The sequence below is a fragment of the Pygocentrus nattereri genome, chromosome 19 (genome assembly GCF_015220715.1).
Source record: "Pygocentrus nattereri isolate fPygNat1 chromosome 19, fPygNat1.pri, whole genome shotgun sequence".
In the NCBI taxonomy this organism is placed as follows: Eukaryota; Metazoa; Chordata; class Actinopteri; order Characiformes; family Serrasalmidae; genus Pygocentrus; species Pygocentrus nattereri.
Genome location: NC_051229.1, coordinates 33,565,604 through 33,583,731, shown reverse-complemented (window position 1 = coordinate 33,583,731; position 18,128 = coordinate 33,565,604). Strand labels below are relative to the sequence as shown.

General features: G+C 39.4%; 1 protein-coding gene across 1 annotated transcript in view; it reads left to right on the top strand.

Annotated features, from left to right (window-relative positions):
* The window catches only part of bbs9 (Bardet-Biedl syndrome 9), a 160,187-nt gene that overhangs the window by 63,553 nt on the left and 78,506 nt on the right, over positions 1-18,128 (top strand). The window contains exon 14 of the mRNA XM_017725761.2: positions 4,908-5,012. Coding sequence (XP_017581250.2) covers positions 4,908-5,012 — 105 coding nt within the window. The remainder of the gene's footprint in view (positions 1-4,907; positions 5,013-18,128) is intronic.

The window sequence follows — 18,128 nt, the reverse complement described above, 5'->3', positions numbered from 1 at the left end:
CCGACAGTTTTTCCCTTATTTCTCCCTCTTGTCGCACTTTCCTTTCTTACTACTGCTGATGGTGTGGGAGCGAGATGGGAGTGATATTGGGGGCTGATCTTGTGTTTGCCCACATTGTCGGTATGGAGAGGTTAAAAGCCTGCCCTTGCAACGAGAGAGTGGGGAGGCTTTAACAGAAGGCAACAAACATTCTGGACAGGTCGCTCGTCCATCACAGAGTAGTACAGTACAATAACAGTAAAATGCTGAGTGGTCTGGTCACTGTTTTCTGACACGTCCAGTGTGCTATCCTGTAGCCACGATTCCTGTATTTTAATATTGCTTTAAGATTTTTTTGAATAATTCCTGAAGATTTTGAATATTAAATGTGACTAAACGCCCATCCCTAATATTAACCTGACGTCACCTACAATACATAAATCATCAAAAACTGGTTTGAAATATTGGTCAGGTATAAACATCTGTCTGATTGTGATATTTGTTTGCTGATACAGATATGATTCTGATGTCATCCGACATCTTATTCTGTACGATAATCATCAAACATCAGACTCTTAATTTCTTTGCTTCCCTGATTAAGGCCCAACCAATCCAAATTTTGTCACAGATATTACTTTTAAGGAGTTGAAAATTTTGCTAAACATAAATACTGGATAATATAGTTTTATATGGTAAACAGTAAAGCAGATTGCGAGAACATTAAACTATTTTAAACTGTCAACTTTATTTTAAACTGTCAACTTTGTTCAGATAATGATAAACAGTGGAATCTTAAAATCAGCTGATTTTATCTGTCGGAATCAAGAGCTGGTAAGGCTGGGTGAAGCCTATCGTGTATACCAGTGTAGTGATATTGACTCGTTGTCATATTAGTGATATGATTTAGCTTTTTGGTTTTAAAGATATTTTTAGAGGTATGCCTGTCTGATAATTATTCATAGGTTATTATGCCAAAAAATGAGTGCTGTCCTTGTTGCCAAGCTGTTTTTTTCTTAGCTTTTTAATCCCATTTTGTTTTTTTTTGTTTTATTTTTTACTGAGTGCTTCAGGTTATTGTGAAAGAGCACTTTAAATCTACAAAAAATGACAAATATCCCATTTCCTTTCGGAAAAAGTGCTTTGGAATGAAACAATTCAATTTAACAACATATGTTTGGCTTGTTAGACATTCTTTTAGCACAGATCAGGATGAATGGTCCCATTAACTGTATTAAATCTACCATTAGCCTTATTAAGTGATGCTGAGTAATATCAGTATATCATTATCTTCAAAAATTAGTCAGAATGTCATAGCTAGTCTTTTTTATAATCTCTTAGGATTTAAGCTTGTACTGCATTCAAGGCTTTTGCAGAAGGTGCTGTGGTGCTGGGTGATAAACTGGCCTGTGGAGCTCCTGCGATCAGACCTGTTTGAGAAGCAGAATCAGAGGGGGAGAGGGAGGGGTGGCGTAAGGGGAGTTGGAGAGGGTATTAGATTTGTGTGTGTGGGCGGATAGAGCACTTAATTTCTCCACACTGCTCAGGAATCCCGCCACATAGCTACAACCCAGTCACCTGTGCTGGCCCACCTTCAGCTCTTAACACACAGGTCGTTAACCCAGGAGTTGACGCACACCAGCCATGCCCCCCTGAGTGCGCTGTGACCGTGAGAACGTGAGTGTGGCAAACACGCAGTTTACAGTTTACTCACTTTTACACCTCACACCACATGATTTAAACTAAAAACAGGTTATCTAAGTGGCTCTACAAATAAACCTATAGAGTGAAATATTTCTGTTAAGTATCTTGGCCTCATGTAAAGGTAAATTATCATTCATTTGTTGTAACGTAGAAGAAACTATATGGACCTGCCCTGGTTACATAAACACATTAGCAATTTGCCAAATAATACCAAGCAATACATTTTCTATATGGTTTTATACAACAGCCACGCAAGCTGATTGGTTGATAAGTGTTCTAACTGTGCTGTTCAACATACCGTCACAGGTTTTTCACAAACACTATCACGTCGTTGCTAAGCAGTGACTTTGATTCACTCAAGCCATTTGAACGTTTTTACTTCTTACTCTGCGCAGAAAACACATTTTTGTGTTTCCTTTATGCAGCTCACATTTGACTGACAGCTGATTTGATCAGACTCTGAAGATGAGATTACACTAAATTCCCAAATGGTCAGTCGATCTGTGTGAAGCTGGAGAACGAACTGCCGGCTGTGCAGCGAGTGGGCGGAACTCGATGCTCTGATGTAGCAGCAAGCTGCTTGTTAAGGATCTGTATTTTGGCTGAAGGAACTGCGAACATTAAAACGTATTAAATGCCACGTTTACGGCCCAGTTTATTAATTTATTACATTATTTATTTAACCGTTGTATAAAAGCAGTAGAACACTCAAGGTCGTGTTTTATCGCTATAACACGTGTGATGATCTACGGCAACCAGATCACAGCCGTCATGTTATTTCGCAATAATACACTCGCTCTCATATTCTATTGCTAAATATAGCCTGTTGCTGACAGCAGTGCAGCCTTCATCCAACATAATCCAAAATCCTATAGAGGTAAAAAAAAAATTACATTTAATGGACACAAATTAAAATCATACATGAGATGTACATAAGTGTAAAGACAAAAAAACCCCAGCAAAATCAAAACTGAAACCGTAACCAGGACCCTGAGCTAAAGCATACTGCCACGGCTGGCAAGGATTTCTCTTTTCATTTATATCTTACTTTTGATGATATCATGCGTGGAAGTAGACAGTTCACAAGTTATTAATTTTCTTTGGCTTTGGGAATGGTTGTCCTTTACCTCATTGCGGTATCAGGCCTCACTTTTAGAAGCACATCTTTTGAATATTTGGTGCTTCAGATTGAAAGTACATTTGCAGGAATTGTAGCTTGTTGTTTAAAAAAAGTGTTTTTTAGGACTTTTTTTAGGACTGGTAACTTTAGAGTAACTTTACAGGAGAAGGAAAAATGTTCTTAACTTTTAACGTAAGTCAATGAAACCAGACATTTTTTTCAAGCCAGTTTGGGCTGTTTCTTTTGGTCCATTCATCAGTTCACAAACAGTATAAGGGACAGTAGGTATTTTCAAATTATGTCAAAAACTGAAAAACAAAGATTTTCTTCTGACAACAGCAAAATGTAACTTTACAGAGTAAAATTTCTGAAAAAGCTGAATGGAACAATATTATTTCACTTTACATTATGGTAGACTTATTAATCATGTACTACAGCTTGATGACTGTCTAAATAAGAGCACTTACACAACAACATAACAGAAAAATTGGCCAGATATGCTGAAGTAGTTTTCCTGGTTTTGCGTTTTTTTTAGTCATAGGACCCACTTAGATGTGTTCCAGTGAATGTGTTTTTGCTTTCCTCCATCACTTGTTAGTCTTATACTGAGGGTATAAGAGTGAAATTTTATGCTGTGTAGCGCCCCCTGCTGGCTGTCTCAGACAGTGCTCTAACATGTGCATTGCAACAATAGATATCAGTCAGTCAGTCAGTGACTCAGTGAGAGATGTTGACTCTTATAAGCCAACATGCTGGGCAGTAATATCAGCTGGGCATGGTGGACCACTACGGTCACCTCAACTGCAGTGCTCTAACTGATGTAAAGGTTTTAAATGAATGTTTCCTTTTTAACGCAGCACCTCACTGTCTTGTTAAATGTAAATACATTGTATATACAGTAAACATGTTTCTGTTATTCTGGTCATACGTTTTTAATTTTGGCCACAAGATTTATTGACTTATCACATTTTTTTTTGTCTACCACTGATTTGAGGCTAATGCATGATTCCAACATGAATTTCCCATTACTCATTAGCTACATTAGCCTCATAGCTCCACTGCAAGACTAAAGAAGCAAACTTTAGACACCAAACATGTCTCGGATGATCAATTACATTTTGAGTAAGATGGAATTTGTACATTTTTGGCTGAACTTTTGCTTCAAAATATTCAGTCTGATATTTAAAAAATTCTCATTTTGCTTCTTCTTCTCTCTCTTGCTTCTTTTCTCTCTTCTTCCACTCTGCCTCTGCTCATGACGTTAGTGAGTAAAAATGCGACAGCTCCACTCCCTCCTCAAGCAGACAGATGGAATGGTTCCTTGTGCCAAAAAGATTTGTCTATTCATCTTTTACAATCACGACCTGTTTGAGGTGCTCTCACTGTCGAGCTTTAATATGTCACATCAATTACGTCATAACTGAGCCAGCATTTCACCAAAACCCAGATTTTTTAGGACTTTAGTCAGTTCATCATCACTCACTTTCTCCCAATGTGACAGAATTTATGTGAAAGAATATTTGAGGATTAGTTTTTAAAAAAGTAAAAAGTACTATAAAATCTTCTGAAAGTGTCTTATTAAAATCCTTATAAATAAAGGGCACTGTGAGGATCTTTGGGAGCCTGGGAGGAGTGAGAGCACTGGGAGCAGGTGGTGGAGACACAAACTGCTCAACTTTCAAGTCAGAACCGACCTTATTTCCATATGTTGGGCCTCATTCACCAATATCTTCCTAAGTTTATTTATTAAAATGGTTCTTGAGAAAGTTCTAAGAAAAACTCTGCGCCAGAATTATGCCGGGTTTTTTTAACCACAGAACGGTTCACACCTTTGTGCTCTTGAGTAAGTGTAGATGCTGTTGTTACCTAAGAAGGAATCCCAAATAAGAAAACATTGATGAATGTCAGGATATTCATGAAAACTGCATTAAGTGGGGTTTAAGTATAGTAAAAATGCAACCTGTGTAATTCTCAAAGGTAAATGGTAATGTAAAATGAATTATGACTGTTTCTGATACACAAACCCACACATATATTTATGAATATAGGATTTCTGTATTTTAACTGCAATTCTAAGTAATTCTGTTCTCACTGTTTGTGTTTATAGGCAGTGGATCACAGGTAGTGGTGGCATTCTCAGCTTTTCTAAATGGCCACTACACACCAGCTGACCTGACTGGAGATATAGCAGTGTCCTACAGCTCTCCCACAGGTATGAATATACACACACATGCTCACATGCACATTCATATCCTAGTTTTCTTTACTGTCTGTTCATCTGCTGTTCTTGCAGTATTCCTTTTATACATCATCAGCAGCAAGGCTGACAAAGGAGTAGAGGTGGGTGATCGGGCAAAATATAATACCACAATACTTGCAGATGTTTTCCAATGTGTATTTTTTCTGACACTTGATATAAGACTGTGTACACAGTGTGTATATATAGTGAAGTATTGTGTATCGTGAAAACTTTCCGAAGTATTGTGATGTTACATTTTTGCCACATCGCCCAGCTCTAGTTTATACCACTATACACATAGCAAAAAAACAGTGATATAGTGAGTGATAATATATTAAAGTAGCTTGCAGCCAAGTCATCAAGGCCCAGTTTCCCAAAAGCATCTTATTGGTAAGATCCTCTTCTCTGGTAGAAAGAGTGTTTACCGTGATGCTTGCTCTGCCATTTAAGAATCATCTATGTGCTAAAATGCTTTTGGGAAGCCCAGCCAAAATCAGCCCACCAGATTTGATCATAAACCAATAGTAAAATTATAAATGTAAATAAATGTAAAATAATCATTTTAATAAAGTTGGCTAATAAAAACTTATCAATCCAGGATGTCACATTATGCACACAATAAAATTAATTGATTTTAATTGTGCAGTTATACTATTAAGACATAAGTAGTGGTTCAGTGGCCAAAACTGACCAGTGATGAAGGACCAGAGAACAACAGAACTGATAAAGTCAAACACACTGAAAAGGTCATGTAAGAATCATGACTTCTCAAAGGATATATGTTTTTATTTCAACCAGTACATTTGAATAAAGTAGATATTTAATACATACCATCTATGAGTGTGTGTTGTTATGTGGTGGAAATGTTGTTATTTTTGGTGTGCTGAGGTCTTAGAGAGGCATTAAGAACTAAATTTATTTTTTTTAATTGTGCAGCAGCTCTGCTACATTATCGTCCAAACTTAACGTACATTTTATTCACATATTGCAATATTTATCACAAACACCTAAAATATCGCAAAATGGCTTTTTACCTAATATCGTTGACCAAAGCTGACCTTAGATCAGCACTTTGAGAAACTCCGTACATGTGTGTCTTGGCCTGTCTGGAGCAGGTTCTGGATTCAGACAGCAGTTAAGCTCTGGAAGACATTATCCTCTTCCCTCACCAAGCCTCTTTATTTCAATGAAAATGCCATGCCGGTTTTTATGATTACTTTACTCGATTCAAAATGTTCACCGAGAAAAAGTGAAAAGACTCACATTTGTGCAGTTGTTTCCTTTGGACGGCATACGGGTTGGCAGCGACTTGTGGAAAGGATCCTAAAAGGGCTTTAAATCTGGATTTTTTTTTTTCCTTCTGCTTTTATTGTCCCACTAAAAATAGTGAGTGGAAAGGTTTTCCTCTCTCGTTCTCTCTCAGACTCGGCCTGCTCAGTCTGACATATTAGATCACAGGTAGGACCCTGTTCTCACCAATACGCATTGTCACACCTTTTAACACAGCCTTGTTACGCAGAGGGGAAACCCCACTCCCAATGGAAGACTACGTACACACACTGTACATACAGACCGCTTAGTCATATGTTCTCTCCCACTCGTTCTTTCCTCTTTGCCCTGTGTGTTTTGTTCTCATACAGAACTGTGAGAAAGTCACAGACACAATCCTATACTTTAATTCAGTTTTCAGTCAGTATGGCCATTAGGTATGTTGATGGTTATTCATTATTCACTCTTCCAAATCATAAACAGGGCAGTAAACAAATTTGAATAGAATTTGAATTTGAATAGAATTACATGGATGCTTCAGTTGCTAAACATAATATACAAGTCTCCTGTATTGATTGTGTCCACTCTTTATCTTTATAAAACTTCTGTTTTTTTTTTTTTTTTTCAGGAGACTTGCTTTCATGTAAAAAAAAAAAATCTGCATATCTTGAAAGATTAGTCTTGATTGCATGTTCTGCTTCTCACAAACCATATAACATTTGCTGTTATACAGGGTGATTCAAAAAGATTCATCCGATTTCAAAGCGGCATATTTTTTCAACCGTGAGGTGCCAAGGAACCAATCACATACCAATTGGAAGAGGGGGTGATAGACTGTCAGTGTAGGCTCCCTTCAGTCTGGGAGGAGATGCGACCCCAGAGCAGAAAGTGTTCTGCGTTCTCTACTTCGAGTGAATCTGTCATAACTGTGCAATGTGATTTTCATTGGCAGTGAACCTCCAACAGCTCAGAGCGTTCGTCATTGGCTCCGAAATCACACTGAAAAAGCCGTGAGTGCAGTGAAACCCGACATGCTCAGGCGAGTGTGGGATGAATTTGACTATGGCGCTGATGTTGTCTGTACAGCTGGAGGAGGTTCACTGAACACTTGTAAAATTAAATAATAAGCTTTATGTTCAATGAAACCATTTACAGTTTACTACATTGTTCTGTAATGATTTGTAAGTGAAATAAATCATTTTGAAATTGGATGAATTTTTTTCTAAACACCTCGTATTGACCCTGTAGTTGTTGAAGCTAGTCACAGCACATGTTGTGCTGCATCGTTCTGGTCAAAGGAGTTTAAACCGTGTTATCCTGTTGCTGTTGTTAATGACTTGAAGCTCAGTAAATCAAATGGAATGTACTGATCAGCCAAAACATTATAACCATCTGCCTAATATGCTGTTGGTCCTCTGCGTGCTACAAAAACACCAAGGCATGCACTCTACATGACCTCTGAAGGTGCCCTGTGATATCTGGCATGCAGAAATTAGCAGCAGATCATTTAAGACCTTAAAGTTGCAATGTGGGAGGCTCCACGGATTGGACTCACAGATGCTCACTTGGATTGATGTTCCTCAAGCTGTTCATGAACAATGTATGCATTGTAGTGCATTATCCTGCTGAAAGAAGCCACTGCCCTCAGGGAATACCGTCGCCATGAAAAGATGTACCTGGTCTGCAATCATGTCTAGGAAGGGGGCATCAAACTGACATCCACGTGAAAGCCTGTTGTTTTCCAGAAAAACGTCACCTTGAGTATCACACTTCCTCTGGCTTATCTTCTTCCCACAGAGCATCCTGGCACCATCACTTCCCCAAGTGAACACTACACACATACCCGTCTGTCCACATGGTGTGAAAGAAAACGGCACCTGTTGGACCAGGCTCCAAATTCCAGTTCTGGTTAGCACAGGTGCTCTGACCAGTCTGTGGCTATGCAGCTCCATACACATCAGGGTGTGATGCACTATGTGCTCCCATAACCATCATTAAAAATTCCTGTGACTTGTGCTGCTGTTGCCCTTCTGCTGGTTTGGACCAGACAGAAGTGCCTTCATTGACCTTACACATCAGTTAACCTTGGGTGTCCAACACCATGTCACCGATTCGTGTTTTGTCCTCTCAGGACCACTGTTGGTAGGAGCTCACTACAACTGACCAGCATCTCTCAAGTTGTTTCGGAGATGCTCTGATTGGCCTTAATGATTTGGTACTTGTCAAAGTCACTGAGGTCTTTGCACCTGACCATTTCTTCTGCAACCAACACCAGTTGCAGACCTTGACATGTTCCGTTGTTAAGGAGATAATCAGTGATATTCGCTTCATCTGTGAGTGGTCATAATGCTTTGGCTCGTCTCTGTATGTAATCAGCTGCACTTCCAATATCTTCACACATTTGATTTTTCATAGTTAAAATACAATCAACATTTTCTGCATGCCAGTAACACAAAGACTGGGGGAGGGGTGTAAAAAAAATCTTCACCCATTTTTGTGCCATCATCCCACATTTCAGAGAACCGCCCTCAAAATGTATATCGCTGTTGTCAGAAGCAAACTTCATATCTCCAAAATGGCAACTTTACAGGAGAATGAATAAACCTACTTTACTTTTAATGTAAGTCAATGGAACCAGAGTTTATTCCAAGTCATTTTGGATCATTTCTTTTGGTCCATTCTTCATGAAATTTACGGACAATGTAAAGGGCAACAGATATTTTCAAATTATGTCAATCTAAAACACGGTTCTCATTTTTCCAGTTTCCAGGTTTAGTATATCAGGCCATGAATATTTTACAATAACTTTGAATATGGAAGGATTGTTTTTATAATTGTCTTAATCAGATTGAAGACTACGTAGCCTAATTTGGCTGACATGCTACATTTTTCTTTCTTTTTTCTCCCTCTCTCTCTCTCTGTCTTGCTCTTTCTCTTTCACATCCCCTTATTATTATAATCACCTTTGTAAACTCTCACCTGGTAGGACCCACCCTTTCCCCCCCATATGCGTACACTTCAAAGCCACTCACACAAGTCATTTTAAGGCTTACATCACATACTTCACATTCATTCCCACTCACACTGAGATCCACAAGACAGCTGCCCATGTCACATTAGCGCGTCTGCTGTCACGCCAGCATGGTCCCCGACAGCCCCCACCACCACTACATAACTGAGACTAGCCGTATGCCCAGAGCCAAAAAGAGAGAAGCCCGACACTAAGAGGGGATTTGTGCCTGTCGGGTCCACTTTGAAAGCCACTCAGCTGGGATTTACCCAAGTGGCCTGTCTTTAGGGAGGCTTGTTTTGTAGAGTGGAGACAGATGCTCTGGGGCTGTATGAACTGCCGTGTGCTTGAGTAAGGCATTGTGGAACTAATGTCAAGTCAAGCTTTATGTTCATGTATCTCATCTCAGGAGTAATTTTGTGGGACCAGATTTGATCTGAGAATTCACGTCTAAAATTTCATCAATAACACAAGCAAAACAAGATCACTAAATGTTATCATTAGCTAGTGGAACTGTTTTACCCTTATAAGAAGTAATGTTTATTATTGTCCATTGGACAATGGAAATTAATGCACCATTGCCCCATACTTAAAGCTCCATCTTCATAAAGCTTTGTACTTGAAATTCCATATGCTGTATGTTCCCGTTCTAATAATTCTTTGTTTCCACCCAAAATGGTGATCCTTTTCATGGTTATCCTCAAATGTTCTCCTTACAAGATCACGCCTGTAAGTGAGACTAAGCCAGGGGTTGGGTAAGGAAAGAAATCGCTGCTGTCAGAACAAAACCTTCTCTCCATTTTTGTTGTTTTTCAGTTTTTGACATAATTTGAAAATACCTGTTGTCCTTTATATTGTGCGTAAATTTCATGATGAAAGAACCAAAAGAAATTAACCAAGGTTACATGAAAAAAGGCTGGTTACATTGACTTGCATTAAAAGTACAGTATGTTTTGTCTATCTCCTGTAAAGTTCCTAAATTTGAGATACAATGTTTTCATCCAATATGGAGTAGTAGCAGTTTATGATGAGGGTGGATATCGAGAGCGACAAAAGCACAAAATACAGACAGCTATTCCATAGGGATGGACGGTATGGCAAAAGGACCAATTATGTTCCTGTTTGTGCTCTGTGCCGATTTTAAACTTGCAATTTCTCAACCATAAAGCGAAATATTAAAGGAGGCATAGCCAATTCAGGTCCCAGAGATCTACCACTCTGCAATGTTCAGCTAAACCCCAATCTAACACACCTGATCCAGCTAATGAAGGGCTTCAGGTGCATCTGAATAATGTGTGTATATTGGATCTGTACTTTCCAGGGTTGTAGCTCTCCCAGACCAAGATTGGGCACCCCTGCCTCAGACAGATACACCACATCTATTTTCTTTTTAATGAAATATGCCCTTAGTCATTGTTCTTATTAGGACTGTGAGCTGGGAAAACAAATCGAAATATGAATTTTTATCTTGCTTGTTAAGTATCCATCCATCCATCCATCCATCCATCCATCCATTATTCAATATATATTTGGGCTTTCAATACATTCTTTGAAAAAATATATTTTGCAAGAAAAATAAGTATAATATGTAACTACAGTAAAGGGCTATTAGGGTGTATTTTTGAGCATAACCTCTCCAGAAAATCCCCAACACCTGCAATAATAAAACAGGGTGGCTCTATGAATGAAACCATGTGCACACCAAGGCATGAGTAGCTGCTGTATTTAGAAGTGCTTAGCCTCTGCTTTTAGATCATTATGCAACAAAAAGTGTTTGCTTGTTTGAAAAGAGTTCATTCAGTGAGCCCACATGAGAACATAATTCTGCCTGGTTGTGCAATTCGGCTTTCAACATATTGCTCCCTTCAGAAAGAGCTGCTGGGTGTTTGCAAATTCCCCTGTACACTTAATAATAACTAAATAACTAAAGCAAATTATATTGTTGTTTTATTTATGGGCAGCACTGGCATGTTCTTCAGTGTGTTTGGAAATGGCACATAACTCTTTGCTTGAGAAATGCTTGGAATTAGAGGTCTACACAGGCATTAAATTGAAGGCTGATACCAACCCATACCCTGAATGGTACTGCTAAATTTAAACCCCAGTCTGCACAGATGCACAAAAAGTTGGCTTCTTATTTGGCAGCGTTTTACTTGCAGTTTCTGTTCCACCTTATATGGTTAACGGTGCCTAGTCTAGTAACGGTAGAATGGAACATTTGACCATGAAGCTTACATTATCTTTGATTCTGTAATTACCACAGGTTTTATAGTGCTTGTTTTGCTACTAAGGCCTTGAATTGCTGGGATAAACTGGTATTATGTACATTATCAGTATATTTTGTGGAAATGCCAATACCCTGCCAATACCTCAGACTAGCTTAGTCTGTAAGCTGAAAATCTTTAAACATCCCTGTCATCATCTATTGTGTGATCACAACAGATTAAGTTAAGCTGAACTTCAGACGAACTTTAGGCCCGGCTTCTGCAAGCTGTAAAATAGGCACGCACATGAGAGAGCTTATGAGAGAAAAGTGCCCAAAATGTACAGATCTACTACTTTTTAAATCATTCATTACAAAACAGACCTTAGCCTGACTGAAATGTCCCAACCCAGCACGAAACCCAATAATTTATCAGACTGCGCCAGGTTTATACATTTAAGAGTGAATTTTTTCTTTTGATTCCAAACATATTTGAATGTTAAAGTACTGATAATACCTACTGTATATGTTTAGACAGTGTATTGTGATATGATTTTTATGGTAATATTGATTTTATATTCTGTCATTGCTCATTCCTACTATTCCATGTACTGTATTATACAAGTTAGGTCCAGCCACACAAGCTGATTGGCTGAGAGGCATTCTAACCGTGCTGGTATTTCGCCATAACATCACAGGTTTTTCACAAACATTCTAAGACGCCATTGCTAAGCAACGAGTTTTTACAGATGTAGGAGACGCTCATGCCACTTGAACATTTTTGCTTCTTGCTTTGCCAAAAACAGAAAATGGACATTTTTAAGATCACATCGGACCGACGACACTAAATTCCCAAACTGTCATCACCACTGAGCAGCTTTTCAGTCGGCCGCTGTGACAGAAAAACAGCTACACAACCTTGAATCAGCTAGAAATTAACCCAATATCATTCACCAAACGTCTGATCTTCAGAGTCGGACCAAATCAGGCTGAGCCTAAAACTGGCGCAGTGAAAAACAGAAAAGCTGCTCAGTGTGTCGACAGTTTGGGTTAGTGTAAGGAGGTGGAGAATGAACTGCCAGCTGAGCAGCGAGTGGGCGGAGCTCGTTACTCTGACGTAGCAACGAGCTGCTTGTTTAAAAAACATAATTTGGCGGAAGGAACTGAACACTAGAACATATTAAATGCTGTGTTCACGGCCCAGTTTATTCATTTCTTACTTTATTTAATTAACTCTTTTGAGGGGGATAAATTGAGGAGTGTGTTATCACTATAACGTCATGCCTGTGATGATGTACAGCGACCAAATCACAGCCGTGATGTTATTTAACAATAACACACTCCCTCTCCTGTTCTATTGCTTAATTATAATTCTACAAACATTAAGTGGGAAAAAAGCAGCAATAAATACAGGACAATACCAGTAAGACAAATACACACTCGCAGTAATGACTATTTGTCTTGTATACATGTGGGAGAAGCTCAGTGCTTTAAATACAGCATTTCACATTCTGTTACCTTTTGTGTTTCGGCCATGCTGAACTGTGTGCAAGAGGGGAACCTGAGTGATAAATGAATGCAAAGTTTACAAGCATCTCTCTTTAGCTATGCTAAACCCAGCACTAACCTCCCGTTTTGGCAGTGGTAGCTGGTACCCAGAGCCAAGCACCAGATGCTGGGTTTCATCAGCTCTAACGATGTGTGAAATACACAACAAGCGAAGGGCCCCGACTCTACTGCTTCAGCCTTCTGCCAGAGGAGCCTTTTCACCTGCTGATTAGCACACAATAATACTTTTTACACCCGTTAGCCGGCTGGAAGTGGCATTTTGTTTCCTTAGAGTAATTCAAATGAATTAGCAGTGAAATTATGGAGCTTTATTGGCATGAAATTAAAAAATATTAAAATAATTCAAGCACCTTTCAACAGATGGTAGGCAAGTTGTTCTGTCATAAAACATTAAAAAAAATGTTAAAATGCTGGAGGCAAAGCACCAAAACAAACGTATCCCCTCCATTTACATACTATTGAAAGTCACTTTGGCGTAGCACATTTATAGATATCTAGTTAAACCATAAGTGACTTTTCTGTGATATTCTATTAGCGATTAGCGTTTTTGTGATGCTGTGATTTGCTCTTACCGTGCAAGGGTGTCCAACTCAACCATATATTAAATAATCTCAACACGTTGTAAGGGGGAGCGAGGAGGCGGACGCACACGCTGAGATAAGCGAGATTTATTATGGGCAAATCCAGGGTCATAGTCAAAACGGTCCAGGGTCAAAGAGCCAACACGGAGAAAACGGGGTTCAGACATGACAGACCAGAATACAATGAACAACACAGAGATTCAAACAAAGCCAACAAACAGAACGGTACATCGAACAAAGACCGGCAAACACAAGGGGCAAACACAGGGCTTAAATACACGGAACAATGAGGGACAGGTAAACACAATCAGGGGCGGAGTAACCAAACAGGGGGCAGGACTTAAACCAAAACAAACCACATGGACAAACCAAAACAAAAAGGCACATGGAGTGGGAGGAGCCAATCGTGACACACGTCTGTTGGCCAGCTGTGTTTTTATTTTATTTTTATTTTAGATTTAACATTTTGCCACGGCCATTGCTTATTCAAAACATGGCAAAACAACAGTGGCGAAAAATGGCAACCAAATACTTGAACAATTATAAAAAAAACACATTGTTGTATATAAAACAACAGCTTACAGGAGCTGCAGATATCCGTTAAACCTCTTTAAATTTCCCTAAAAAATGTCCACTTGAACTGGACACTTCTTTTTTTTAATGATGTTGTCTCATACGTCGCGGTTAAGAAGCGGGTGGGAGCACACATGACATTGCAGTGCATGCTTCATGGTGAAATAGGCTAATATTCATAGAAAAATGTAAATAATTTTGCAGGCCAAATAGTATTGTTTGACGCATGGACTGTAGTGTGTAATTGGGAGAAGCCCTTACACTTTGTTCATAACAGTCCTTGTTTGTGCAAGCTCCCTAGTGTTAATTCAGATATTTTAATACATAAAAGCAAATAAATGTTTCCCCCTAGCTCTGTTATCATATTATCTAGTGTGAAATTTTGTGAGCAAGTGTTTAGCTGCTAATGGGCAATGATGGGGCGAAAGGGGAGGGGTGACAGCCCCCTGCTGTGAAAACAGTTCACACCGCTCCACAAAGATGGCCATGCTGTGTTGATTAAAAAAAAAATGTGTACTGCCACAATAAGAAAAAAAAAACATTTTACACACAATAAAACCACTTTTATAAATGTTGACTTGCTTGTTCACCTACAAAGATGAGAATGTAGTTTGCATTTGATTTTGTAAATCAGCCACATTTCCGTCTAAATACAGTGTGTACAGTCTTGCAGTTTTTGGCTACTGTGAAAAGGGGTTAAGCAGTGTTTACAAATGATGTACCAGTTCTTATAGTCACAGTCTTTATTTTTTCTGCTTTCCCCATTTAATCCAACTTTTTTTAAAATCATGCTTCCAGCATCTGAATGGGGGAATCAGGTGGTGCTTTTTTAGAGGTATATTTGAAATCACTTTCTCTGCCATAGGTAGTGGTGTAGAGAAGAGTGGGATGTTGTAGGGAGCGTGGGTTGAGCGACTGAAGTGGCTGCTACTTAAAATGCCTAGCCCTGCATGTAATGGTGGTTTTCTCTTATTTAACGCATAAATGAAGAAGGGGCACAGGGGCTTACAGCAGGAGTTAAAGTTTCCATTATGTATTCAGACACAGCTCTGCCCAGCTTTCAGTGAACACGGCGAAGCTCTTCCAGCCTTGCGTGGCCTGCAGCCATGCCACATGCGGTTCTGGAAGCCAAGGGGGGGGGTTTAAAGCCCCGGCAGGCACTGGCACTTCACCATGCCAGGCCGCTCCAGCTCTGCCCCAGGTGTTATTTCAGAAGGTCTGACACTGGCTGAAAAGTGTTGAGTGCCACAGCTATTATGGCCCGGTATGGAGGAAACTTAAGAACTTAAAGGCTTTTTAAAGAGGAGTGAAGTCGTGCTGGAGAGAAAAGTGGGGCTTTTACAGTGTAGTTATTTCTCTCCACCTGCTGACTTTTCTGTTCAAGTTTTAAAAGGGAAAGCCTAGCATCTGGTCGTATTGGTACAAATGTGTGCTTATCCTGGAATGTAATGGATGTTTCCATAATAGACCTCTATAAAATGATGTGTTGGTCTGGATCAGGGCTTTCTTACCCTGCACATTTTGTCAGAGTTTGTCAGAGTTCATTATTCTAGGCTGTCAGGATGGCTTTTTGGAGTCCAAGCCAAGTGGTGAGCTTTATCACAGTCAACCTGTGGGCAGTCAAATTAGCTCTCCATTATTTAGCATTACTGATGTGGATATGTTTTCTTTCAAAGTCCTTATAGGAAAGTATGTCCACCCCAAAACGTTCTTGGTAATGCATCTTAAGGGGAGTGACCTCTGTACCCGAAACTGCTAGACAGCACCAAGTATCAAAAACATATTTGACATCAAACCTCGCAAGTGTTGGATAGTTTATGCTGGTTGGCTTAAAGGTACAAAAATGATGTTTTGTTATGAAAAACAAAAAACCTTTTGCTAAGGCAATATCATTGAACAGATCAGTACATTTGGAGGAGAACACTATGTTAGCCAACAGACTCTCATTGCCCAAAGTGCTGGGGGAATTAGAAAGGCCATTGTATCCACCCAGAGAGGCAAGACCAATTCTTTGATTTACAAGCTCTCAGTCTCCCAAAAAATAGGGCTATTAGATAAGAGATACTTTTTTAATCCCACGGACAGGGAAATTCCACCTCCGCATTTAACCCATCTGTGAAGTGAAACACCACATACACACTAGTGAGCACGCACACACACACTAGGGGGCAGTGAGCACACTTGCCCGGAGCGGTGGGCAGCCCTATACACGGCGCCCGGGGAGCAATTGGGGGTTGTCTTGCTCAAGGACACCTCAGTCATGGACTTTCGGCTCTGTGGATCGAACCGGCGACCTTCCAGTCATAGGGCAGTTCCCTAACCTCCAGCCCACGACTGCCCCCATTCTTGCTGAGAGATTTGGTCCATTTTTTGTTTTTGTTTGTTTTTGCATATCATTTTCGTCTTTAACTGTGAATATTTGTATTCCATTACTGGTGTTGTTGAAAACCTGTATTAAATGATATAGATCACTTGTTGGTCACCATATTATGCCCAATGAGCCACTTGTAGCCACTAAAAGTGGCTGTATATGGGCCCCACCCTTCTTTCTCTGTCTTGTATTAGACTTTACTTAGTTTTGTGATAGTTACTGCATAAATGTTTACTAATAATCCTGGGGTCAAAGGTGCCGTGTTCACAGTGAAACTTTCCATAAATAAAATCTTTTACTTGACTAATTTCACTCTGACTACTTTTTCACATATACATTCATATGCGAAAGTTGGGTTGCCATGTTTTGTGGAACAGACACAACAGACATGCTTCTGTAAAGGGGCAGATTTAATGTTGATACATTTGACAGCGACGATATTGAACCGCGAACACTTGGATCATTTGAATGCGTAATGTTTATTTGCATAGTTAAATGGTTCTGCTCCATTATGGAAAATTAGGTGTTTATAGTGGCTCTTCCATCCACCAATATTTATTTATTTATTTATTTTGGGAAAAAAAATTTGCAAAAAAAAACAAGCCAATATGTAAACACCCAGATATTGTAAAAAGAGTTTTTACTTCAGGGCAAGGTGGAAAAGTTACAGTGTCGCTAAAGCCCAAATGTGAAAAAGGGTGATGGAAAAGGGTTTTTCGAATAATTGATAACATATTAACCTCTTGTTCTCCAGGATATATTTTGGTTTGTGCATCTGAATTCACACATCATATGGCAAATTATTCAGTAACTGCATGAAATAAATAACATTTTTATTTTATTTGTTTTTTTTTTGTAAAAGCTCCCCTCAAATGAACAGAAAAAGTGTTTTATGTTCTACACATCACTATATGCTTGCAATTTACTGCTGAAAGCCAAAAATCTTAGGCGCTCTTTGTATTATTTTATAATAATCTTTACAGAGCAGATCAGAGGCATTTTGTGTTTTCTTTCCAATCCGTTAAATATAGCAAATAAACAGTAATTGTGCATTAAGAACATGCAGAAGTGTGGATGTGTAAACTTATTTTCACTTAGAAAATCCATAAGATTAAGACTGAGAGACCCTTATTTGTCCCACATTTGGGAAATGTCATTGCTGCAGTATAACCCATACATGAAGTGAAATACCACTCAAGGGCACCTCAGTCACATCCCCTGATCCTCAGGGGATCAAACCGGCGACCTTCTGGTCACAGGGCTGGTTCCCTAACCTCCAGCCCACGGCTGCCCCCATTAAAAACATGTCATTCGACCAGGGGCGTGCGGATTCTTCTGTATGACTGTATACTCAAAACCACATGATAGCATACAGTGAGGAAACTCCATGCCTGTGTATGTGTGTCTGTTTGTGTTGGTGTCAGTGGTGTACTGGACAGTGAGCTGATCTGAGGTAGTCTGTGCTCTCAAAAGTGACACTTATTTTTTCCTCTGTCTCTCCTTCTGCTGCCCA